The sequence below is a fragment of the Ciconia boyciana genome, chromosome 11 (genome assembly GCF_034638445.1).
Source record: "Ciconia boyciana chromosome 11, ASM3463844v1, whole genome shotgun sequence".
In the NCBI taxonomy this organism is placed as follows: domain Eukaryota; kingdom Metazoa; phylum Chordata; class Aves; order Ciconiiformes; family Ciconiidae; genus Ciconia; species Ciconia boyciana.
In genome coordinates this window covers 4,087,319-4,115,074 of record NC_132944.1, presented here as the reverse complement: position 1 = coordinate 4,115,074, position 27,756 = coordinate 4,087,319, and the positions used below count along the sequence as shown (strand labels likewise).

The 27,756-nt window shown below is 35.3% G+C and overlaps 2 protein-coding genes across 6 annotated transcripts in view; one reads left to right on the top strand and one right to left on the bottom strand.

Moving 5' to 3' along the window:
• CENPP (centromere protein P) overlaps window positions 1-27,756 on the bottom strand; it is a 153,260-nt gene that overhangs the window by 67,267 nt on the left and 58,237 nt on the right. The gene's annotated exons all lie outside the window — the stretch shown is intronic.
• ASPN (asporin) lies at window positions 1,930-19,534 on the top strand. 5 transcript variants are annotated; one of them, XM_072875987.1, is made up of 10 exons: window positions 1,930-2,167; window positions 5,159-5,280; window positions 6,720-6,765; window positions 7,699-7,982; window positions 9,882-9,994; window positions 12,044-12,257; window positions 12,642-12,752; window positions 15,183-15,276; window positions 16,963-17,101; window positions 18,344-19,534. In XM_072875987.1, exons 4-10 carry the CDS (start codon window positions 7,736-7,738, stop codon window positions 18,539-18,541), a joined length of 1,116 nt encoding a protein of 371 aa, XP_072732088.1. In that variant the 5' UTR covers window positions 1,930-2,167; window positions 5,159-5,280; window positions 6,720-6,765; window positions 7,699-7,735; the 3' UTR covers window positions 18,542-19,534. The 5 variants fall into 5 exon arrangements, with proteins under 5 accessions (XP_072732088.1, XP_072732090.1, XP_072732091.1 ...); XM_072875989.1 differs by having other exon boundaries at window positions 7,683-7,982; XM_072875990.1 differs by having other exon boundaries at window positions 5,156-5,280.

Sequence of the window (27,756 nt, the reverse complement as noted above, 5' to 3'; positions counted from 1 at the left end):
AGAACCACTAGCCTATTTTCAGTTTTAGTATTGCTATCAACAGCTAACATCTAAAGTTCAGACTCTGGTAGTCAAGAGACCTGAAAAGATGACTTCTGGGTATTTTATTTTAGAATGCAATTATATTCACAATCAAAATACTAAACCCGTGTCTTGAGATATTGAACAGTTTCATTACAAGAATGGCATGTCAATATAAGCAAGACTTATTTCTACCATACTGATACTATACATTATACAAAATACATGGGTAATCCATTATAGGATGGTGACATTTTTTCCAGATACTACCACTCTACATGTCAGCTTTATTATGTAGTATGTCTATGACAAACTTTATATACATAGGAGTGTGTTCCTACCACCAGAATCAACTAAAAAGAGAAAATAATAGTTAAAAGTATTGATTCAAAATTGAGATGTTGCTAAACATCAGGGACCAGGAGCATTGCTGCAAAACTAGGATCAGCTGAAATTGCTGATTCAACACTTTACTATTGAAAGGAGAAGTGAAAAAGAAGAAACCAGTACATTTATATTGCAACCCTCAGGCCCCGCTCTCTTTTATTAAAGAGCCAAGAAAGTGTTAGAGGTTTCTTTAAACAGCAATTTAATACAAATTTGCTCAAGTAAATGCATCCAAACCAAGCTATTCAAAACACAGGGGAGTGTTTGCTTAGGAAGCTTTGGTTTCTAGATGCAGGCAAGAGAATGGAGATATATGCAATTTGAGATTTAAAAAAAGTTTAAGATCATCCTTCAGATTTTTATGTGGGAATGTGAGTGCTTATGAAACTGTAATTTCATTCCTTGGGAAAAGTGATAGGGAGAATCTTTATCATCTTTCATCTATGCTACTGGAACACATGCAAAACCAATGCAGCAGGTAACACAAGTCTTATCTTGTCTGATATGATAGCACCAAAGTTTTAATTTTTGGCACAGTATCTTTTTCTTCCTCAAGAAAGTAACAGTAGACTAAATAACTAATGTGCAACTTAAACCATCATTTTGCAAACAGCACCACATTATTTGTATATTAAATAAATAAATAAAATTTCCAGGCTATTTTTCCGCAGCAAGACCAGACTTAACATAGAAAGGAGCTAATTAAAGAAACAGATGAACTCAGATGTGCATGGAACTGGATAGATACAGTGTATTATAAATTTCAAGACACAAATTGTTACATTGACTATGAAACTTGCTTTAAGTAAACTCAATTAGTCTTACATTTCTGAAGTATACATTAACAGGCAGCCTATGAAAGGTAAACAAAGAATAACCCAGTTTCTAAATATTGTGATGTGCATGTCAGTACAAACAATATAACAGGGCAAATTCTCAAAGACTTTGTTTTAAGCTCACAACTTCAATCCTTATCACAGAATATTGCAAATATTGTCTCTGTTTTAAATAAAAGATATGCTTTATTTCTCATACACAAGAGAAATAAATTAACTATATTGACTAATAAAATCTGATCTACATTTTACATTCTTGAACCATCTTCCCCAGCCAGATAGTTGCCTACTGAGAGCAAGAGGTAGTATTTATACATAACTATACAACAAAGTCCTCATTTTATAACTTTATAAAGGTTTGGCAACATGCTGATCACTATAGGCTATTGGTTTACTCTGCCACTGGCTAAGGTTTTATACTTTTATTCAAGTCACACTTTTTAAAGAATAATGGCTAATGAAATCCTAAATAAGAAGTGTGATTCTGTAGCAGGAATGACCTGAAATGGACCTCACTGTACTTCCAATGGCCTGATGTCAACTATTATTAAACTACAGGTTTTACAAAGTCTTCCACTAGACGTCTACAGTTAAGTCAGAAGTTTTGGCTGTAATACAGGGAGTGATGAAAAACATATGAGTGGTAACAAGTTGTCTTAATATCATTCTTCAGTACTAAGATGGGCTAATCTGAAGCAGCACTTTACTCTGGTATCACCCACGGTGCCAGGAGGATCAAGAAGTTTGGAAGTGGAATTTTTCTTTATATTTACTTTCCATTTCACAGAACTCAGACTAGCTTCCTTCTCTGTTTTGCTTTTTGGTTTGGTGGTTTGTTTTTTTTTTTTAATATGAAATAACTGGACATAAAGATCTCAGGTGGATTATCACGGTGCTTCCGGAAGAACTATCACACTTGCAAGGTATGTCCAGTTTGAATACCTATTCTATTTAAATAGCAATAAAGAATTAAGCAACAGGTTGTCAGTCACTATGTGCAGATTAATAATGTCAGGTAATTTAGAGTTACAAGTACCACTTTTTTTATGGAACATTTGCAAATCTACTTTGCAGCTGAAATAATTCTATATTTACTACCTCTGAGCTGCAAAGCAAAAAAAGGTACAGTGAATTATTTAACTATTAAAGAAAGACTTGTTAGAAAGACTTAACTGACAATAACATTTTTTTCCTCAGTTATTACAATCGATGAAAATCTATCCTACAATTATAGCAGTTCTTATAGTTACAACTCAGTGTTAACTTTTTGTAATTTGGTTTTCAAGTTGGGTTTTTTTAAAGTAGATATCAGCAAAGTAATTAAAAATGACACATAAAAGAGTGAACTGTAGATGAGCTACGACCTAAAAATGCTCATAGATCATGTTCAGTAACACACTAGAGTCAAGCAGTGTTTTCCATAAAAAGTAAATACTCTCTAAACATAACTTATTTTGTAAACATGCTATTATTACACTATATAAGGTTAATATTGGAGTATTTCTCAAGGCAGAATCATTTCTTCAGTAATCTGACTGACCAAAAAATTTCCTCCTGTTTTTCTTAAGCAATTTAAGTAAATCAATAGAGTAGACAAAGAGTTAAACATAAACTCCTTTTATTTCTGTAATGGGACAATGACTAATAGAACCAGAACTATTTTTAAATACAGCTTTCAAAACAGCTATGGTCTTGCCTTTCTTTGGACAAAATCTGTGCACAGTGCCATGATTTGTATTATTAATGAACACAGTTTTTCTTTGCCTCTGTAAAGACCACCACTGGGTCATTTAAACATTTCCTTTTCAGAAACAATGCCATAGGAAATTCGCCTCTGTACACCGGTAACAGAACTGATTTCTAAATATAATTTAGTCTTTTTAAGTCTTAAAGCTTTACCTATTAACTCCTTCCGTGTCATAACTGGTAAGACAACAGACCACATGCTGCAGGACTGGCACGCAACTGCCAAGGAATCCAGACTTATTCTTTTTCCTTTTTTTTTTTTTTTTTTTAATGCACGCATCCCATACTAACAACATAACTTCTATCCTCACAGAAAGTGTTTTTCTTCCCATAATTCATGTTTAGAATTTTCATGTCACAGAACTATTGCACACTTATGTGGGAATTTCCCACACAATCTCTAAAAGGTTTTAATCATATTAACATACTATGACATCACCTGCATTCAACTAGTTATAAATGATAAATATTATCCTTAACTAATAGCATTAAAAGTTCCTATCTTCCATATGCTGTTTGGCAATATGAGTTTTGGTAACGATCACCACACTAGTGAGGATAAGCATGTCCCAAACAATTAGTACAGTGATTTTTAGGATTGTTACATACTTCAGAAAAGAAAGTCAGCCTTACAGTACTCTCCACTTTCAAATACCTCACTTTGAGGTGGCTAGTGTTCCAGGGAAAAGGTGCTATTCAGAAGCTTTTTTTACTGAAGGAAAAGTAGGATTGCTATAAAGAATGTGTAATGAAGAAGTACATGAGCCCTCCTCGAATTTGCTACACTCTTTCTCAAACTCATCGTCAATGTTCTGGTCTGTAAAAATGAGGATGGACAAGGCCAGACTTTGTCCAAGCAACAGTCATCTATCTGTTCAGGGTATTATTCAACAGAACACCTGAGCCTGTCTACCGGCTTGCATAAGTCAAGAATGGCTATCCCACCTCTTCTCCTTCCCTCTTCCCATTTAACATTCCATCCCCCTAAACCACCCACTCCTTTGTGCTGGCTCCGCTAATCAGACTGATTCAGTTTGTTCACCCGGAAAGAATGCATTGGGGTTTTTGTCTTGCTCACATTAGCTTTATGCTGGTTTAGTGAGTTTAATCAGCTCAGTGAACAGCCTGAGTGGAAGAGCTAGTATGAGAATTGAAAGTATGTACCTGGGAGCAGAACCAGCCTCAAGTGTCAGCAGCGAGCCATTAGTACACCTGTGTCCATAAACTGTACATTCTGAAACAATTAATTAAATATTTCATAAAATTCTCATGATAAAATAATTAAAGTATTTCCAGAAAAATCACTAGCATCTTGGATTTTTGTCTTTCATTTTCTTTTAATTCTCTTACTCTTGAAGTTTAAGCATGCAGAAAGTTTGTATAAGTTCTTTGAACTGATCTGCAGAGTCAGAGCACTTCTACAGAGACGTATCAACATCTATTTACTGGGAAACTCAAAACCTCATCCAGGAAAAAAAAATTAAAACCTCCATAAAATCCAGTTCTTTGGAGGTTTTTTGGCCAATGCAAACCTGGAGTCAAACGTGATTACCACCCCTGACTACAAAGCCAATTAGCACAATAAGGATTTCCTAATGGCAAAATGGAAAGATAAAGCAAGAGCTTTTTCTCTTTCCTAAAAAAAAAAAAAAGTATCACAACTCAGGCTTCCTTCTGTAAAGGGTCTTGTTTTAAGAGCTTTAACTCACAGGACTAATATATTTAATCAATGACATATTTCAACACTACTTTTTTAGAACTGTTTGTGAACAATGTGTGTTTTTCAAGAGTTCAAATTGGCCACTACTCCAATCACAGCCTCAACCTTTTCATAGTTTGAAATCATAACTATTTTTTTTAATATCTGAAAGGAAATATGCAATCCATTTGCTAAAGGTGCAAGCGTGGAAACAGGTTTTTAAATTATTTCATAAGACAACTTCCTAGCACCAGATCTGGAAGACCATTTCAGGAATATACATGAAAGATTATCTTTTAGGTACAGTAAAACTATACATCCAGTGCCTATCACAAACAGAAGTCAGCAGGGACTTAGAAACTAGATGTCGCAAGACATGATACGTGCTATGATGCATGATATCCTACATTTAGAAATTGTACAACACTGAATAATGCATAGAGCATTTTGTCACTTAATACCTAAGCAGCCAGGGGAAGAAGACCAGCCTGAGAGCCTGCCTGTGAAAACCCAGCCATTAAAGCACTTGTCCAAGAAGAAGGAGAACCCAGAAGTCTGAAAGCCTTCAAACTCCTCATCTCCTAATTAATGGTATGACTCAAGTATTGAACATTTTGACTGTTTTGCTGAAGCTGAACTACAAGATTGATAGGGCCAAATATTCCAAAACTGTACAGCCAGACATGACTGCAATTCTCTCCAAACAAACAAATGTAGGTTCCACATCTTGTTCCCAGCACCGTTTATATTCAAAGACTCTTTCAAGAAAACACGTTGTATAGGATGGCAAGTACAACTATAAAATTCTTTCTAGGAGCACTGAAAGATAACATTATTTTGAACACAAAGGAAAATATATGGGAAAAATATATGTGAAGATTCTTTTAAGAGATTGCTAAATCAGTAAAAGATACAGTACTCAAATGAGTATGCAACTGGAAGATTACAATACGTATTAACCTTACAGTTATATGCTGCATACCTGGCAAGATACAAAGTATAATGTGCTTCTGTTTTCAGACACATATTTGGGGGGAAAGAGTCACTGCATTCTTTTCAAAAGGCTGAGTTTTATGTAATCTAAATACTGTTAGCTTTTATCTTTTTCTGCACCCTGAAATGTATACATTACAGTAGTAGCAATGCATGCAATACACAGCATTTTAATACTGTTAAGAACCACATGCAAGAAACATCAAAATGACCTTGTATAGAAAAAAGCAATGCAAAAAAAACCTCAGAATTTTGAATAAGCCAAGTCAACACCCTTGTACAAACGAGTGCACTCCTTTTCCTGTGATTGAGGACTAATGACAAAAAGCCTACATAAAGACATTTTTCAGCTATAAACAGATCAGCAAGCATTTAATTAGGTGATCAAACAAGAACTGACATCCGTTTGGTATTTCTCTAAAGAGGTCTATGATAGTCTAAATGGAAACTTTTTTATAAACAGGATATGCATAATAAAATTTACAACAGCCCCTCTTGGTTTGCACAGTGGACTGTAGGATCCAAATGACTTCCGGAATTGGTCTTCGGAGGGGAACAATGTAGATCTAAGGGCTGAACTTACAGTCTTTTCTCACAGACTTGCAAAATGACCTATGGCAATTCTTATTCTCTCTGTTTTCCCTTGTGTCTAGTTTTATAGGAATATTGGGTCAATAAAATCACCTTTAGAATAAAACCAGAGTATGTAGAAAGTATCTAAGGGGTTTGACTTACAGATCCTCATTACTCAGGTAACACACTATTCTGTGGGACTGGACTCCTGTTTTTTCCCAGTCAAGTGTGGCTAAAAAAAATCCGGTAAAATTAGAACTCAGAGAAGCTGAATGAAATTGAATGAACAGCTGTAATGAGACAGAATCTGCCATATTTTTCCAAAGACAAATCCACTTTTTAAGTCCTTCGTAACTTGTGTATTCTTCTCAATAACATCAGAAAAAAAATCACTGTAGTTATCTGACATGGGGTTTTCTGCTTTGAAGGTACCCTAACTGATACAACATCTTTCTGTCTTACAGACTGAAGGACCTTTGATTATACAAGAAAGATACTTTCAAGTTACAGGTAATCTAGAAAGCTGATGGGTTTTATGGCATTAAGTTTGAGCACAGCGCATTTTGAGCTCCTTTCAGCTGGCTGCCTAGCTATCACGTACAGGCCCTAGGACAACAAAGCTAGGTTGAAAAAAAGTGTTTATTGAAAAAATATGCACATAGAAGTATTGGTTTCCAGCTTTTTTTCTGGATGTAATTTAAAGTTACTGATTTCAAATGACACAGATTCATAACCTGCAAGCCCTTGTCAGAAAAAAGAGCCCTCATCAAATAAAAGTCATATACAAGTGTGCTTGCATTAAAATACAGAGGTGAGCTTCTGTCAATAGCAATAATATACGCATGACTGGAATTTGGGAAAAGCTGTTGTCAGGACTGAAAGCTCTTATGTATTTTTCCAGATTAGAATAAGAAGTGTTTAATTAGAAGTGTTTAGGGAGTAGAATAACAAGTGTTTAGGGAGTACCCTGATGAGTGCATTTTATGTACTTCTAATCAAGTATTTCCCAATTTTCTATATACAAGCAATGCACATAAGCCCATGTATCCCATTAAAAATATATTTTCATTAAGAAGGAATAAAATAAATCTGATTCCAAGTTCTGGTAAGATTTGCTACAAAAATTACACTTAAAGCCTGAAGCAAATGATTATACTATTTTTTAAACTCAATTTAAAAACTTTGATATGGAATTAATGTCTGATGAATTAATATTTTAATGGTATTTATTATAACACACAATTTTATAATAATATAAATATTATATTTTAAAGAATATTTTTATATTCTTCATCTTTCATATACTAATTAAACCTTAATACTCGTAACAGACCATTTTTCAGGACCACAGACTGTAGCAGTGAGTGAAGTCAATAGTTCAATACCTTTATTTGCTGTTTCACTTTCAGTGAGTCTTGTATTTGCAGTTTTTTGTTTGTTTAGTTTCCTCTTCAAGATTGGCTACCCTGATTAAGAAGATATGAAAGAATACACGCTCCTCCTCTTCTTGGCTTTGTGCTCTGCCAAACCTCTCATTGGTCCTTCATATTTTACACTAAAGAATATGATGCTCCAAGATATGGAAGATGATGATGATGATGACTACGATGACAATTCTCTATTTCCAACCACTGAACCAATTATGCCACTAATTCCTTTTGATCTATTCCCAATATGCCCCTTTGGATGCCAGTGCTATGTGAGAGTTGTCCATTGCTCTGACCTAGGTAAGCATGAATTTGTGTGTCTGTTCTCCACCAGACTCTCCTTTGGAGGGTTTGCCTTTTAAAAGATTAATTCTACAGCTCCATAAATTGCACCTATTCACGTATTCCTATACTAGTCATTTTCAAAAGGAGCTTACATTTTTTCAGTTAGGCTTGCAAACCATACCTAATTCACGTCCAGCAACTAATTTGTGTCCAGCAATTTTTACAACATAAATGTTTTCCCAGTTTATGTGCATCAGTTTAGAAAATTAATAAACTGCTATAGCCACCTTCCATTAGCAATTACTTTATTGATAACAGCATAGAATGGAAAGGCGTTTAGAAGATGTAATAAATAACTGTAAGACTATTTAACTGAATAAATAGCTAGTTTATCCACTAAGAGAAAAATCATAGAATGCAAAAATGCTTATATTTACATTTTAGATTACACTTTCTCCTGTTTCGTTTACTTCCATGAAGTTCTATCCAAACAGAGGAGCACAAAAGTTTGCTGCATCTTCTGTTTGCATTAGATAAACTATTAGTCCCCTCTCTCAAAAAAGCCTATGGCTAAAGAAGTACTTCATTCACAACCACAAAGCAACGGGTCAAATGACAAGAAAACATAACAAAGGAAATAAACCATAAATTAATAAACCATAAATAAACCATAAGGAAGTTTAACACTAGCACATACCTGGGATACAAACTATTTGCTCAGCTTAACTCCATTAAAGTGCACATCACTGGTAACATTTCAACCAAAGGCAAATCTGCTGTCACTGTCGCAGATACAAATATTAATCGTGCCAATTTGAATTACTGTTCATTGACATTTTCCCATGATTCAAGGTAATCAAAGGACTATGCTCCTGCCACTAGCACAGTAACAATGACATTCGTTCTCATCACAGCTCTGCCACCATCCTAAACTTAATCCTAGACTCCTTGTGCCTCAGAAACATTGAGTCAATACATAAATTGCTGGGGTTTTTTTGAAATGTGTCATTATTAAGAAATCAAAATAAACTTTTGCTGACAGCAATAAACTGTGATTATTGCATCTGGTTTACAGATTGCAAAACCCTTTACTTAAGTTCACAGATAAAAAACCCACCCTATTAATAGACTTCATCTTTATAAACAACTGTAACCTATTAATTATGGAATAATTGTTAATAAACTGGAACAGCATATAGCATTTGATGCATCAGCATTTCCACTGACAAGCAAGTTACTACCCCTTGCTAGTCTCTTCTGCTGATTCTGGATCTCAGATGGCATGAACTGAAGTGGTTTTGTAACTGAACAGCAAACTGGGTTGGGGGATTTATACAACTGGTAATTAAGTACTGGCAGCTGGAAGACCATCCTCTGTCCACTTTTACCAAGAACACATTTCTCAGCTCTGATGTTATCTGAATGGCTATATAAGCAACGGTACCAATACAATGGATAGGGCATTGTATTGGTAAACATTCAAGCACTGAGCAGAGACCCCTTAAAGCCACTGCAACAGCCCAGTTCCTGAATACAGAACCGCAGTCCCAGATCCTGTGAGGGCTGCTTTCTCCAGGGACTTAAGCAGTTTCCCTGGAGAACCCCCTGCACTCTGAGGCTGCTTATTTCACAGATGCAAGGAATCTGCAATGAGCACCCCATTCAAGCTTTTAATGGTCAAGGGTAGAAGCAGTTCCTCCTGAAACTATCCCCACGTTTTTGTCATAACATTCTTACATAATTAGTTCCTCTCATTATCCAATATTCCCCTCTACCCTTTGCTTTATGGCTATTCATATTTTCTCTCCAACCATAATCATCAACACGCTTACTGTGTTTTGCTGTTTAGCAGTGAATTTCTTTGGACTTACATACAGGCATGTAATGTTTCTGTTATCTCACATCCTTAAATAGGTTTGACATCAATACCTCGCAACATTCCACCAGATACTCGTATGATTGACCTTCAAAACAACAAAATTAAAGAGGTCAAGGAAAATGACCTGCAAGGACTCACATCACTTTATGTAAGCCTGCTATTTTCCAAGTTTGAAATCTTATTGAGCAATCTGAAATATTTTGATACTTTTAAAATACAAATATTTTTATTCTCCAATAGTATCCCTAAAAATAGTCTAGTGCCTGCATATTTGACTGCTCTCTCATAGTAAGAAGCAAATTTCTTTGAGCTGTAAGAACTATGCTTTCTACAACATCCAGAAAAGGTACTACGTGTATCTCACCAAAAAGATCCTCAAGATTTATTCAGTCCTTAGCATGCACAGAAACACTCCCTACATTTTAAAGGCTGCAAGACAAGTGCTCCTTATTTAATCTGCTTAGCTGTAAAATAGAAGAAAGACCTTAATCTCACTGGACAACTAGAATGATGTTTTCTGAGGGTATTTTCAAAAGCATACAGCATATAACAGACACGTACGCCACTGAAACTAATGTTACAAATCTAATTGACCTGAACAGAAAGCAGACCAACACTGAATTACTGAAAAAGTAATGTGCTTTACTACTATTTTTTAACACGCTCAAGTATGCACGTAGAGACAGGCTTTAAAAGAAGTATCACTGGCAACTGATAAATCTAGATATTTACAGTACACAGTAATCCCTTTTTATAACAAATCTCAGAGGCCTGGAAAAGGAGATTAAATCTGTTTTGGAATACTTATTTCCATAAGATGTCACTCTAGATCCAGTACCAACAAATATTGACAACTTAAAAATTTTCATTGTAAAAATGACAGATCTGTTCCAAAAGTTATAGCAAATTAACAGCATTCCATTGCACATTAGAAAGACAAGAAACACACATTAAAGTAACATAAAACAAATTATTTTCAGTCATATTTGGTTTCTGAGCAAGAACTGAAAATTTACCAGATCTGAGTGTTTATGAATGAGCTTGTTAATTATGATGGGTTAAGCTAGCATAGAAAAAATAGGAACCATATAAATTCATTGTTTGCAACAAAGCGTTTCCAATTCCCCTTAAGTGTCCCATGTCTGAGTAAAGAATGGTCTTACCAGCAAATTAGGGGTAAGCACACTAACTGTGGCTTATATTCAGTATGAAAGATCTTATAGAAACCAACCTCCAATGACTGAGAAAGTCACTGGAACACATCAACAATCACCACATTATATATTAGAGTCACTACTTAATTATGTCATAACTGAAAACTCTGAGCTGTTTTGATTTTTCTCATCAGTTTGTGGCAAGGCCTAACGAAATTTTTACACAAAATAAAGTTTACTTTATACAACCTGTCTGAATACTAGTCTACTTCGCAAAGGCACAGATGGCAACTTGGATTAGGCAGGAGCATTTCCTGTTTATTTCCTCGAGCTATCCCCATTTTTTCTGGGAAAAAAAAGATTAATTCTGTTTTGTTCTACATTTTTTCCCACAATTCCAGAGAGCAAATGACTTACCAACAGCTCGAAGTAAAAAAGGAACAAAAATGAATAGTCCAGATATGGAAATGCAGAGATGTGATTTGACATGAAAAATCATTTCAAATAACTCATATTTTGTAGTAACTTAAATTCACAGGAGTTGAAAAGTTATGGCAAATAAAATACAAATCAATGTGTGTATATCAGTTGTATATAGACATTAATTTTTAAGAAATTCAGATTTTAAAAATGACTTTTATTTTGCAGCATTATGCTGAAATAAAAGATGAAATACTGAGTTTTGATAATTTGTCTGCATTAAGGAACAACAAAAAAAAAAATGACCCCCATACAATCCCACAAAATACATGAAGACAAACATATTATTTTGCCAATTTTTCTCATTGGTACCCTGTCAGCTCTGACTAGTTTTTCTCTACCTTCTAGCTGATGCTCCAGCTTCCAGATTCTTTTTTGTTTTTCACAGTCAAGTAAAATGCCCAAAGTATATACAAAGTGCCAAAGTTTGGTATGATGGAAAAATGAAATATTTTATATACTTAATTGTTAAATTATATATCAAATTAATGACTTCAAATTCATAATCATAACATTCCTGTATGGAGAATTTTTCTCTGTATTGCTCTTCCTATATTTCATAGGCACTGGCTTTGAACAACAATAAAATATCCAAGATCCATCCAAAAGCCTTTCAACCAACAAAGAAGCTACGACGACTGTATTTATCCCATAACCAGCTAACTGAGATTCCAACAAATCTACCAAAAACTTTAGCAGAACTCAGAATTCATGCTAATAAGGTTAAGAAAATCCACAAGGACGTATTTAAAGGAATGAAGTCTTTACATGTTTTAGGTAAGTCCAATTAAGTAGAAAAGAAAATGTCTTTATCAAAAATGTAACATACTATATATAATTTTCATTCAAATATTTTCCTCTTAAAGAGATATCCATGCTGTGGAAACTATCTTTCACAATTTAATTTCTATGTGAAGTTGGTACATATGTCAAGTTGGTACATACGTCAAGTTTCTGGTAACCCTGCAAGCCAAGTTAGACATCCTTTATTCACTGAAAGTTGTGACTTCCACCCCTCGGGATAGGTAATCAAAGCTAAACATTAATTAATGCTTAGAACATCCGAAGTCATAAATAAAATGAAATCAGCTGTTTATAACTTAGTCCAACATATACAAAATTCCTATGCCATAAATACTTTTTTTTTCCCCCCTTGGACAGAAATGAGTGCAAATCCTCTTAACAATGATGGAATAGAGCCAGGGGCTTTTGAAGGAGTAAATATCTACCATATAAGAATTGCAGAAGCTAAATTAACTTCAATTCCTAAAGGTATGCTTTGTTTTACCTTTTCTATTTTACCTATAACAGTATACCCCTAAATAAAATGCTTCAACATCTGTATGATTATTAAAGTGTTCATAAATTCTGTTTTGTATTATTCATACTACCAAACCACCTCCTACCTTATTTTTCTTTTTGTACTTAGTATCTAATTCTACATCTCAAAGGTGTGCATGTGCATGCACACACGCTCGCTCTCCAGCCCCCTCTCCTGCCTTCTCCCCATCAGGCAGTCCACTCCTCTCACAGAGTCATTCAGAGACTCTTCTCAGGAGAAACAATGTGAAGAAAATCATAAGAAGATGTCACTTCACATCTTTCACATCAGCCTCTCAAAAATCCTTACAAAGAAAGGATAACCCCCCTGATATTTGATCTGGGTCATAAGGGATGCAGAATTCCTACTTTCTTTATGCATTTAAAATGAAACCCCAACATTTCTAACTTTAATTTTGAACGTTTCAAGCGAGACTGTAGCTCAAATTTGCTCTGCAATATAACCACCTTAATGCAAAACCCAATACAGCATTTTATACATCTTTTGATGGCATTTTGCTAAGTAAAGTTTATTATTAACATTTTAATTAAATTCAACATAACATACTACAAAATCAAATCACTCCTTCATATAAAACAACTAACTTGTGATTTGGAGGTAGCAATAAATTAAAACATTAACTTTACAAATCACTGACCTCCACACACAAAAAAGTAGCACAAAGGAACTCAGTACAATACTCTATCTGCATTTTCTGTAGGTCAACATAGTATTTAATCAAATTCTCATGATTTTCAACTGCTCAAAGCTACTAGCAAAGAGAAAAACGGGAGGAAACAAAGCATAATACCATATGTTATATCATTCATTAACTTACAGGGAAACTAAATGTTGGTCCCTAAGGTATTTATTTCTGGATCATTCAGATAAAGAACTTGTTTCTTATTAAATTTAATCTCTTCTTGTAGACACATAATATATGCAAAAGCATCCCTGTAGAAGAGAACACTAAAAAAAACCCCAACAAGCAGCAAAACCAACTCACCCCAATTGTTCAGATAATGTTAAGATCAGAAGCCATCTGGCTGCCTACGGTAGCACTCCCCAACATAAAAAAAGGACATTCTTTTAGTGTCATCATAATACCATCTCCTGTCACTTAGCACAAAAAAACATACCTAAAATGATTCAGGTTCTGTCTTTGCTATAGAGAAATCTCCTATAAGGAAACGCAGCATGAGGTTCAATATGTGGTCTCAAATACATAAACAAATCATAAACAAACAGGATTTCATGGTGAACACATTCTACACAAATGGAAGCTAAGTTTGTAGATTCTTCTACGTGCAAATGTTGTAATGACACAAAAAGATTTTTAAAAATGTAACTTACAAATGCACTTCAAATCTAAAATGGACAGATGGGTAGTCTTCCCTCTTAATACTGTAACTCAGACACAAGCAGCACCCAGCAGAATTGTAAACTGGAATGTAAACTGGAAAAAAGCCCAAACAAGCAAACACCAAAGCATGTCAAGTGGCATAAAGAAAGACTGTAAAGCATACCACTCTTCTTCAGTATTGTCATGCTACAAGAAATAGCAATGGCTATGGGAGCAGTGCTTTCCTAAGCCATATTAGTAACAGAAATACGTGGTTTGTCCTGCTTGGTGTCAGGGTGCCATCTAGACAGATGCTAGTAAAACTGAACATAAGATCAGCAAATAGAAATTTGAACTTGTGATTATCTTTCTCTGCCCTCACTAAAAGCATACTGTAAAAAAGATTCTCCATCTCCTGGTCCATTCACTGACAGTTCTGATTTGGGACTATTTGGTACCACATGAGAAAACATTCTGTGTACCAGCACGGGAAAGAGCATGCCAAACATCTCATTTTGCTTAGAGAATTCCGAAAGCTTTCCTCCCAGATCACATCTTAGGAGCTATAATAGCGCAATTGTTACGTGGTGTGGAACATATCTACAAGAAATTGTCACAGGTTCCACAGGAGTAGGATTTTGACTACCAACTGTTAGATAACTGCACATAACATACAATTTAGATCTTTGACAGGTTAACCAAAAGCACATGAAAGCCGTTATAAAGAAAGCTAGCAAAACTATACCAAATTTTTGACCTCTGAAATCTTAACATTAGCATAAGCATTTTCACATCTTAATTTTTCTTTTAAAAGAAGTTACTATTTTAAATCAAATTATGTTGATGATTTAAAAAAAAAAAAAAAGTAACATACTTGTATCTAATAGCCATTTATTTGATGCAGGCACCGGCCCCCACCCCCCAAGATTCTTCACCCAATCCTAAACATAAAGGAAAGAAGCTGTTTGGAACATAATAAATATTCCAACAAAAATAAGTTGGCTTATTTTTCTCATACTGTGCATTTGTGTTTCATCAGAATTGCCCTCCAGTCTACTAGAACTTCATTTAGATGATAATAAGATCACAGCAATTGAACTTGAAGATTTCAACCGGTATAAAGATCTTCAAAGGTAAAATTCCCATGCAGAATGCTTTTATTTGATAAAGGTCAGACCTGGCAGGATCTCTTATCTCATACTTCTCTTGTTAAGGGGAGAAGAAAGGATTAAAAATTGTAAGTGTTTTAGTAAGAACTGCTGTAAATAAGACCAAACTTAAAAAAATAAAACAAAACAAACATTAGCCTTGTTATTACGTGTCTTCCCTACAGTTCACAATAGAAGTGTATGTTAAGAATAGCATCTGATTACAAAATGTGATCATCATAAATTCTTACCTCATGGCACCTGGGTGTTGTGTAATATAGCGTGGCTTTCACATAATATCTCTTAATGTGCTAGTAGTAATATGCCTCAATTAAGCATTGCATGTATTTCTCATACTCAGAATATATGAGCCTTTGTGGTCACATTATTCATCAACAGTATTCAGTATTTTTCTGTAGGCTGTTCCCTATCAGGCCCAGGCATTTTAACTCCTTGGTCACTCATCTCACAAATCACTCCGCAAAATGAGGTATACAGCAACACCAACTGATTTTTTGTTTTAGGAACAGAATGCCTTTCTTGCAACTAAATTTACAGGATTTAAGAGTCGTAATAGCTTTTTCATTCCAGAGAAGGCCTAAGTGTACTGGAAGGAGACACTCCATGCACACGCCAAAGAAAAATATAAAAGGATGGCAGGAAAAGGGAAATTTAAGTCTTGTTTATACAAGCACATGGGAAAACTGATAAATTATAAGAGAAGATAAATTTACCTCCTGAAAACTAGCCTGAGAGAAATACAGTAGCTAGTAAATGAAACAACTTGATAACTGTTTCCAAATGTGATGGGGTTTAAGAAAAAGAAAAAATGCATGTTTCTGAGGAATGTATCACCGATGTAGGACAAAAAAAGTAAGTTCTTTCTGTAAAGCTCAGTTAAGCACTCTGAAAATACGGCCGAGCAGCACTGAATTTTGGATTTGGTAATAGAAACTACTATCAAAGAGGAACTACTGAACTGCATTTAGATACCAACTTCAGTTTCTGAAGAAATCAGGAAAGGAGAAAAAGGGGATTGCACAATACATGGAAAGAGCAATTGCAAACTGACCTGTGCCTCCGTCTTCTGAATCACCTTCCTAGCAATGCAGGCTGAAGTCTTATAGCAAAAAATCTAACTAATGCCTAAATTAAGGAAAATGTGGAAGTAGGAAAGAAGGTAGTCCTGCTTATTTTTAAAATATAAAGTTTTGGACTAAGCTATATATATAAAACTGTTTCTTTACAAGACTTGCACTTCTTTGGCTATTTATTAGAACAACACTTTTTATTACTGTGAGCATACTTTGTAGCTATACTACTTGATAAAAGGGCATTATTTATTTTAGGAGCAGATTCGTTGATGTTTATTATTTTAACTCTTGCCACTGGAAGTAGAAAAACTGCATGCAAAACTGGACAATTGCTCACATCAGGCTAGCTACTGTCCTTTAAGTGGAGATTAAATTAAGAATAAAAAATATTTGTTAGAACAATGGTGGGGTTTTTTTCCTATCAGAGGTAAAATTTCATCACCTTTCTCCAGTTCTTTTTTTCCCCATGTCTACTCCTGTGTATTTCAATTTAAAAAAAAAAAAAAAAAGTATGCTCTTCAATGCTGTTGTGAATCTCAATTAATCTTTAATTAAATGTTCCTTCTACTATTTCTAGGCTAGGCCTTGGGAATAATAAAATCAAAGATGTGGAAAATGGAAGTTTTGCCAACATACCCAGTATACGTGAAATCCATCTTGAAAAAAATAAGCTCAAGAAAGTTCCTCCTGGATTACCTGAACTGAAATACTTGCAGGTCATATATTAAACTTAATAGAAAGCTCTGGTAGTTACAGGTTGTTTGACTTTCACACTTCCATACTGATTAGGACATAATTAAAAAGCATAATTAACTGTCACATATATTTTGACATGACTCATACTAGGAAAACCTGAAATCATATATGTACTTAAAGAAATAAACAAGATCAAACAGCAGGAACACTTCCTAGAAAAAAAAGGAAAACAACATGCTACACCCAGAAAATGTTTTCAGAAAGTTTATTACAGATTTATTATAGTTTCCATATTAGCAAGCCAGAGTGGAAATTTTTCCATTTCCACGCTGAAAAGCCTTAAATCCAAATAAAATTATTTCTAAGACTGAAATGATAAGATTTTAAAATTTGTATTTAGAACTAGATAAATTCTGCAATAAAATGCTTTCAAAACACATTTATTTCCTGAATTCTGGAATAGCAATTTTAAAAAAATATGTCTTATAAGATGACATATACCTTAGGATACAGAGCAGAACAAAGCTTGGGGAAACATGAAGAAATGCATAGATGACAGAGCACATGATAACCTATTTGGTAAAAGCTTTTTCCTCTGAATTTCATTTCTTTCCACTTCTCATTTCACTTCTAATTAAAGAAAAATCTTTTCAGAGAGAGAGATATTTAAAAAAAAAAAAGAAGCTCAAACATCAACTTACAATGTAATGTAAAATTAGATATACAAACAAAAGAATTATTTTGTCAATGTACATTATTTTACTTAAAAAATTCTAAACTCTGCTATCACAAGCCCTTTTTTTTTTTTAACTAATTTAAGCTACATCAGCACTAGACTTCTCTGTTCCTATAACCATACTGACAAATCTCTTCTAATATCAGCTTTTCTAGAGACTACTTCTTAAAATTTATTAAATCACTGAAAATTTGCATCATGGGAGAATATAATACTGCATCATTATAATTCTTACTATAAGAGAATATAAAACTGCATTTTAGGAGAAAGTTCCATAATAATAAAGTCAAATTGTTCAGACACCACACTGATAAAATACTATATAACTTTTTTTTGTGGGAGAAACTGTGTCAGGAGGGAGACATTTTTTAAGGATTTAACATAAATTTTTAATTCCTGTTACTATTAAGGTCTGCATCCAACTGATCTTATAGCAAACCTCAGTTATCTATATGCCAATGAATGTTCAGATATTTTTCCTGTTTACATATTAACTATTACATCTTACTGTTTCTTATTGATGCAGGTAGTATTCCTTCATTCTAATCATATTGCAAAACTGGGAGTGAATGATTTCTGCCCAACAGGACGAAGAAAGAAGAAAGCATTATACAGTGGCATAAGCCTCTTCAATAATCCTGTAAAGTACTGGGAGGTTCAGCCTTCAACCTTCCGTTGCATTTTAGCCAGAAACAGTGTGCAACTTGGAAATTTCCTCAAGTGATACCAAAGTTGGTCATTTCAAAAAGCAAGCTGTCCAAATCAGTTCTACAATACTTGAAATTTGCAGAAAAATGCCAATTTTACACTATTTAACCAGTTTACAAAGCATTTACTATTTCAGAGATAATTAATTAGAAACAATATGTTAGTAGGATCTGTTGTATTATTTGACAATGTTCAACGTACATTTGAATAATTTAAACAAAAGCCTTTATATCTTACGGAAGGACTCTTGGAAGTGGAACTGGAAACTGTATTTGATGTTTCCTATCATAGGTGTTAAATTCTTTACTTAAATCACATCGTTTTGACATATTCTTTCTTTCAAATAAATTCTAAAAAACAAGTGGAAGTGACTTTTTCCACAGTGAGGACCTTTTCCTCTGCCAAAAAGTGTTGTAAGAAAAGTTGCAAAAAAATTACCGAACTTCAAGGACAACTTCTTGTGCCATTTTTGATAATCAGCAAAGACGCAAGAAATAGGTATGGTATTGTGAGGTCTTTTGTCTCTAAACTAGAACATATTTTTATAATCTAGTAAGTGAGATAAAGGTGGGTTTCATATCAAGAACTAACATGCAAAAAACCTTTAAAAGTTTTTGGTATTTTTTCTTGCAACTTTAGGAGGGAAATGTCCTTCAATGTTTTGCTATCAATATAATTTGATGCACTCTGAACATTAAAAAGTAGGATTCAAGATTTATCATATGCTTCAAGCTTAATAGGAATGATTATTAAACTCCCTTTAGGCCAGCACAAACATTTTCTTTTATCTAGGACAATTGTAACCATGTTTTTCATTTAATTTTTTCTTCTTTTATATTTTGACATCACACGGGTTAAGAATCCCTCATTAATGTAAGTACCTTAAAATTGCTGAATGCAAGCAGATAGCTGGAACTCAACTACCCTGACTTCTTACGTAGGTCAGCACATAGAATTCTCAATACTGACAGTACTGTATAAAAAGGATATTTTATATAACTATTTAGTGTATATTTGCTATTGGGATTCAAAATAAATTAAATAAACTCCAAGAATACTTGCATTTGTGTAATTGACTACATGACAGGTCATGTCAAAACATTCAGAGATTATAACCAAACACGTTTCTGACTCTTCTCTAGGTATTTTCTCTAATCTTCCTTTTTCCAAATCTACATACCTTGCGCATTATTTATCACTGCTGTTCTTCACAAAGTTAAAAATTCAACGTTTTATTTGAAGCAGCTACAGGAAATGACACAGACCAGTAGTAGAAGAAAATACTACACAGAAATCAAGCAATTCCCAATCTCTCAGCCTGTCTACCACCTCCCTAAGTACACTAAGCAATAAGCATTGAGTCTGACATCTGATTTTTTTCATCTGCTTGGTCTCTTTGTATTTAATATTTTGTCAGCACCACTATGCTGTCGAGACCCAAAACCACATGGGGAGAGGAGGGAGAGCGGGCCAGGGGAGGCTTTTACTGAAGAATGGTTTTTGCAAACAGAAATTCTGTAAAACACTTCAAGGCAGAATAAAAACTAAACAAATTTGCAGATCACCAAGCATCTTTCTATTCCTGACTTCTGAAGATATTTCTAAGGAGTGCATTTCCTAGCAAATAACATGGGGAAAGCAGTGATCAGTACTGAAAATATGAGTATATTAATGAGTATATTCTTCATCAGTTGGTCTAATTTATATCATGGACTTCTTCAGCCATAGCTGTGTCATCATGCATGAAGAGCTATGATCTCTACACATAGACTGGTGTTAGAAGACAAGCCTGATGTATATATAGGAAAAAAGGCTATACCTTCAGTAGATTTTTCCACTAGGGAATTAGTTACTACACTCACAGGAAACACAGAACTGTTGACGTACAGTTCATACAGGGAATGCATACCAGCTTTTACTGCAACTCTGCGTTCCCAGTGAAGACACAGTCTGAGACTCTCTATACATTGCACTTTAAATAAATCCAACAAGGCTACAGAGGGAAACAGCCAACTCTTTAAGCCACCTCTACAAGATTTATGTGGAGCATGGAAGAACGTTGAAAAGAGCAGGGGCAGAAATAAGTAACTGAGAATGAAACAGCCTAGTAACGTAAAGAATAACACACCACACAGACCAGTCATTTTCCCTAGAGTAAATCATCATCACACAAAATCTTTACATTCATTCTCAAGCGGGAGCACCTCCTACTTTCATGGTAACAGCCCAAGTGCACACTCATACCCTCTGGGAAATACCAACTTTCCTTTAATGATAGGCTACCCTGCCTTATACTGTCATAAACAGCTCATAACCCCATACCAGAGAGACAAAGCACTGTCAATAACAACTAACTGTCCAAGAAGAAAGTGAGGATTTGAAATAAATGCCCGTTCTTATGTAGTAACAGCTAAAAAGCTGAAGTCCTTAATGTTCCACAAAAGGTTCACTGCTTAGGAAGTTTACTATTGAAAAGATAGAGGAAAAGGCAAATCAAATCAAGGATGAGGCAGGAAAATTTGTAATGACCAGAGGGTAATCAAGAGCCAAAAAAGATCCGAGGGACTTCCAGTAGAAAAGTGGTCAAGTAGCAACATAACAGCAAAAAGAAGTTCAATCCTAAAGAAGGTTAAGAATGAAAAATGGAAAGAAAATTTCCAAATCTTTTATCTACTTTGTAGAACACTAAGTTAACAGTTTTCACCTCAAGTAAGTGGGATAAAGGTGGACTTCAATCAAATCTTCAGCTGAAAACACAAAGAGCAAGTACAGTGTTAGTAAAAAGAATAGAATCAATAACAGAAAAATAATTACATTTATATGAATCATTATTTTAAATGTATTCTTAGACACTCATGCTATACTAGTTACACCAATTCAGCAATGACAACATAAATAGAAAAGCTGATTCAAATTCTGCAGCTTAACTAAAAGAATAAACTCACAGTGTAATGTACATTATTCTACACTAATTTAGTGGTAAGGATTAAAAGGAAACATAATAGAGAAAGCAAACAATTCCTTATCTAATTGAAGCTTATGCAATGGACAACAGGAACGCTGCATCTGCCAAGACTAAGACATTTAAGAAGATGGACTAAAGTCTGAACACGTGTAGAAGACCTTCTGCTTCCTTTTGTTAGGCTCCACGTCTCTACTCCAAAGCAGTACTGCAATGCAACCAACCCACTGCCAATAAACCTACTCAGCAGCAAGGAGCTCTTGGAAGCAATTACCGATATTCTCAGTAAATCTTAATAACTGCATTTTGCGTAAGATTTCCAAACTTAACAAAGGCCCACAGGTGAGCAGGCTACCACATGAAAAAATAAAATCCCTCTTGCCTTTGTTCAAACTGCCTGTGTTCCTGTGACTAACCACCAGGCACATGTAAGAAAAATGGCCACTGGGCTTTTTGGTCTCCTAAGGCAAGGAGTGTTGGCTGAGGCTAGTTAATGATCCTAATACAGACTCCAGAAAGCGTACTCAGTCCTGGACCTCATCTGAAACTTTCCTTGGGGCATGGCTTTAGCAGAGTAGTCCTATTCCCTAAAAAGCATGGTTAATACTTTCTAAACCTAAGAATACTTTAAAGGTACTCTCATAAGAGTTTCACCAAATTTTAGGTCCCCTGTTGAAGTCAATGTAATGGGAAAGCTTTGTAAAAATGTAGCAGAGTCCTAAGAGGTAGAAGACTATATAGTCTTGATCTTATCCTTCCGAAGACTTAAAAACCCTCTTGCCTTCTCACTCTTTCCTCTTTGCCATGCATTCAGACTGAGAAACTCTTTCTATAGTCAGCATCCATTAATACATATAACATTCATACAAGAAACTGCAACACAATTTTGAAGATACTATCTCCACTCTCACACTTAATAAATAATCTCTAAAGGATTTTATCAACTGCTTAGCTTTTCATCATCTTCAAGGCAAATTCAGCTAGCTTTGAAGTTTAAAAAACTTCACCTGTGACTTAAACTACATTGGCAATCTTGCATTAAGACAGGTAAGTATCAAATGGTTCATTCTAACTGTCCCCTGTAAGAGTCATTTTTAGAGAAAAGACAGTAATTTCCTATATCACGTCACATAAATTCATAGGATTTCTGTCATCTCTGAGAAAAAAAGAATGTTCAACGACCCTCCACTATTTTCAGATATCATTCTTCAGCTAGCATTTATGGGTAATAATAACTAATAATTTACACACCTTGTATCTTTGGCATACTTTAACATAAACCCAAGTTTATGCACCTTACACAGTTTCAGCAATGATTTCTGAATACGGACAGCAATGAAATTAACAGAACAATAGCTAACTGCTGATAATACGCTGGTGTTCAACAGTCTTTCCACAGAACAAGGCAGTTCAGTATCAGCAGACAAGGAGAAAAACTGTCAAGAAATCAACTCTACCTTTACATTCTCCACAGATGTTATGGAAAAAGGGAAGAGGGAGAAAGATTTGATATAAATCTTTCTAAGAGTCTTCTCTTACTACTTATTCCTTGTACAAGTAACTACATTTCTCTAATTAAAAAATTAATATTTATTACATCTAAGCTTTCCAAACTTTAATGGGCTTCTCTCTTCTGAAAATCTGTCAGGTCCCTACAAGAAGACTATTAACAAATTTCACCAGAGGATGGCAGCCTATTGTTACCAATAGAAGGAAAAGTAATTCTAAAGAATAAATAACAAATACTGTTATTGCACAGTAATAGCACAGTAAACTTCACAAATACTGATTAAGCAGAGTAGCCTAGTTGAGTACTAAAATACTATTTGAATACTTCTGAAGACTGAATTCTATGTCCTGCTCTACACCATTAACTTGACAAAGGATGAAATAACCTCATCTCTCCAAGCCTTCTCCTTGCCTCTTTCCCTACTATCAACCTACTTAATGCAGTACTTTAAAAGACAGCAATACAAAAAATACAGAAGTTATACAACTTCAGTAGACAAATAACAACAAACTTAAGATACTGAAAGTTTAAAGAATATAAGATACTATCAAATCATTATTTTAACTTGCACCAGCAGGTATGGCAAGCGTATACCATGTAAATCAAAATGCATATTCAATAAAACGGGGTTTCTTTCATATCCATGTTGAAAAGCCAAACAAATAAAAACAAAATTTTGAAGTGTCAAACTACTTCAGTTTGAGATGTTTGTTCTGCAAGACACTTAATGAAGAATAGTTTTGTAAAGATATCTACACCATGCAACCCTCAATCTCCCATCACAAAATCCCATTCCCCCGCATATCCTTAATAATATCAGTTCCAATGCAGTATCTTCTTTATTTCCCATATTTCCTTCACAGCAATATATCCATAGGTCAGAAGTATGGGTTCAGAATCAACTACTTGGTTGTCTGCAGACTAGTGTATGAAACTCACAGATCATCTAGGTGCTTTCTCTTGCTGCTAAACAAGTTAAAGAAGGTGAAGAAGTGTTGATTTGTCTTCCTTTTTCCAGTATTAATAGTGTCTTCCTCCTCTGCCCAGCTGTGAATTTACATAAAACCTGCAGGAATTCAGTGTATCTGGCAAACTGGCTAAAAGTGTCCACTATGCACAGAAGTGTCAGGAAAGAGAAAAGGACAGATGGACACAGAAAGAGCACAGCTATTTGGCTATCACCGCATGACCTGAGGAAAAAAAGATTTGTAAAATCATAAAAGCACGATGAAGTATGGGCTGGACGAGCAGACAGCGAGGTGGACTGAAAACTGGTTGAATGGCAGAGAGCAGAGGGTGGCAATCTAGTGAATTCTAGTTGGAGGCCAGTAACTAGCAGCATACCCCAGGGGTCAACACTGGCTCCGATTCTGTTCAACAGCTTCATTAACGATCTGGATGATAGGGCAGGTTACCCTCAGCAAGTTCGCTGATGACACAGAAGTGGAAGGAGTGACTGATATGCCTGAGGGTTACGCTGTCATCAAGGGACCTCAATAGGCTGGAGAAATTGCCCAACAGGAACTCATGCAGTTCAACAAAGGGAAGTCCAAAGTCTTGTACCTAGGGAGGAGCAACCCCATGCATTGGTAAATGCTGGACAACCTGGAAAGCAGCTTTGCAGGAAAAGACCTGTGGTCCTGGTGGACAAGAAGTTGAACATGAACCAGCAACGTGCCCTTGCAGCAAGAAGGCTAACAGTATTCTGGGCTGCTTTAGAAAGATAAAGACAATCTCTTCATTCCCAGTGTTGCTGTAACTAAGTGTTGTGGTTTAATCCCAGTAGGCAACTAAGCACCATGCAGCCGCTCGCTCACCCTCCCCCCTCCAGAGGGATGGGGGAGAGAATTGGAAGAGCAAAAGTAAGAAAACTCGTGGCCTGAGATAAGAACAGTTTAATAATTGAAATAAAATAACAAAAATAATAATAAAAATTGTAATGAAAAGGGGGAGGGGGAGAGAGAGAGAGAGAGAGAGGAACAAAACACAGGGAAAAACAAAACAACAAAAAAACCCCCAACACGTGATGCAACCACTCACCACCCACCGACCAACGCCCAGCCCATCCTCGAGCAGCGATCACTGCTCCCCAGCCAACTCCCCCCAGTTTCTATACTGAGCATGACGTCATATGGTATGGAATAGCCCTTGGGCCAGTTTGGCTGATCCCCCTCCCAGCTTCTTGTGCACCCGGCAGAGCATGGGAAGCTGCAAAGTCCTTGACCAGTGTAAACACCACTCAGCAACAACTGAAACATCAGTGTGTGATCAACATTATTCTCATACTAAATCCAAAACACAGCACTATACCAGCAACTAGGAAGAAAATTAGCTCTATCCCAGCCGAAACCAGGACACTAAGTTATTCCATGAACAAGGAAGCTACAGAAGCCTGGATTCCTATGGATTTGAGTCTTACAACCCTCAGGTTCTTCCAGCTTGTCTCCACCTCACACCAACACCTCAGCATATTCTCCTACAGCTGCCTTCCACAGCTACCACCTGTTTGGCTGCCAAGTGACAGAGCTAAAAGTATGCCAAGGGGTTGGTCAACATCTCTGTTTCGTCTTGCCATCTGTCTGCTTACTCTACGGAGGAGAATTTGTAACTGTCTTTTCCTCAGTTGAAGTACCTCTTTGGAGCACTTTCCTCTGCCCAGCTGCTATTTTTCACAAGTTGCTAACAAGTACATATATATTTCCCTCTATCCTGTGTCAAATTTGGTTATAATTGGCAATGAGGATCAAAAGATACTGAGTTAAATAAGTGACAAAGACAAAAGCTTCCTTTCCTCAAGAAATCAAGAAATGAAAGTTTGGCTATTCTAAACATAGCGGAAACTTCCAAAAAGATTCACATCAGCAAGTATCCCACCAGGAATTCCTGCACCAGCATTTCCCAAAAGTGAGGGAAATGCCTAAAATCAGACCAGTAGTAAAAAGCATATAAATTAAGATATGCAGGTTTTTAACCATTCATATTGGTTTGCTAAAGTGATAAAATATTTCAGCTACCTAAAACAGGTTATGCATAGGAAATCTGATACAACTTCACTGTTATGAAATTTTGACATAATTTAACGTAATTTCAAAAAACATTTACCTATGTCCTAAGAAGCAATTTCTGCTGTCTCTCAAAGACAGCTATTCCCAACATCAAACTATGCACCATATTCGTTCAACCATAGCTGGCCATTTACTAATCTTTCAACATTTCTTTTCAAGTTTAAGTTAAATCTAGAGAGTTAAATCTTTCAGAGCTTAAGTTCCACCTAGTATTTTGATATTTACTACTAGTAATTCTACAAGTAGTTGCATTCCCTGGAATCTGTTGAAGAAACTTCAAATATCTCAGAGAAGACTGCCCAGTAAAGTTGAATAAAACCAAGAGGTCTCAACTTTCCAAGTCTGAACTATGCCAATTTGTTCTCTCCATTACTCAAAGTTTTTGGATATTTTCCCATGTTGCCCTCCTTTCAAAAAAGTCTACTTCACAAGTGTTTGGTTTTTAATGATAGATTAGCAAGAACAAAAAAATTAGTAACACAAGCTTTCCCCCCCCCCCCCTCCAATTAAGTTCAAAGAAAAGAGGAAAATTCAAATGGAAATACTAAGAATACCACCAAACATCACCACCTGCTATTTCACAGTCTTAAGAGCAGAATCCCAGTTAAAATACTGCACTATTTATCCAGAAAAACTAAGGTACACCACAACAGACAAAAGAAACATTACTATTTCAGTTTCATTTTGATCAGAATTTAATACCAGCATGACAATAAAAGCAATGGTAAACTAAAAATAACAAAATCATGTTCTGGAGCCTAGTGTTTTTCTCCTTCTCTACATTTAGAATTTAAGATTGTTTCTTGGGTTTGTGTTGGGTTTTGTTTTTTGGGTTTTTTTTCCCTCCTTTCTGGGGAGACTAGAGGGTTGAGAACAAAGCTGCTAATAGGAAACATATGGAAAAGCCCTGGAGTAAATGAAAATCTGACTCTAATTCCAAATGCCACGTATCACATACCACTGTCTAAAATTATCTGCTAAAATAAATGTAAGATTTACCCTGCATACTCAATGAATCACCTGAGATGGAAGACAGCGTTAAGTATAAAATAAACAGAAAGGCTTTCAGGATATTTAAGAGACTTCCAAAACTAATCAATATTTTGAAACAAGTTGGGATGTTTCTCAAAGCTTGTATTAGCCAACAAAAGATTAGCTCAACAGAACATGCTGCCAACAGACGGACTTGTTGCAGTTTTTCATACAAAATAGGAACAGTTCTACTTAACTGGACAATGCAATTCTAGATTTAACCATTATGCTGCTATGATTGCAGTGGGAATACCATACAGCCAGGTTTTCCTATGCGTGAACACTTTTTCTGTCTCAAATTCTTGTCCAGGAGAAATTTGAAGATTACAAGATTTCTGGAACAGCAGCACTGTGGATGCAGTTTTGACGAGAATGCCACACATTTCCACACACAGCGAAGTCTTGCCACAAACTCCCTGTGCATAAGCAGTAAATTTAACAAGCCTAGATGCATTAGACTAGCCACATATATATAGACCATCTATGCATCCCGTGCAGTATGTTTCATACAGCAGATTCATTACGCACAAACTACCCATCACCTATACAAAGGTTTCTATCAGAGTCGAGGGGAGCAACATTGAAATTAATATGCTCTCTTCACAATTACATTTGCAGTAACTGTTAAGTACTTACATTCTCTGTTAAGCATGGAAAAAATC

Bases quoted from the DNA above. Each gene is read 5' to 3' on its own strand.
- ASPN (XM_072875991.1), top strand. From the start codon at position 7,736: ATGAAAGAATACACGCTCCTCCTCTTCTTGGCTTTGTGCTCTGCCAAA. The intron at 12,258-12,641 runs GTAAGTCCAATT...CCCCTTGGACAG, and splicing joins GAAGTCTTTACATGTTTTAG to AAATGAGTGCAAATCCTCTT. The intron at 17,102-18,343 runs GTCATATATTAA...TTATTGATGCAG, and splicing joins CTGAACTGAAATACTTGCAG to GTAGTATTCCTTCATTCTAA.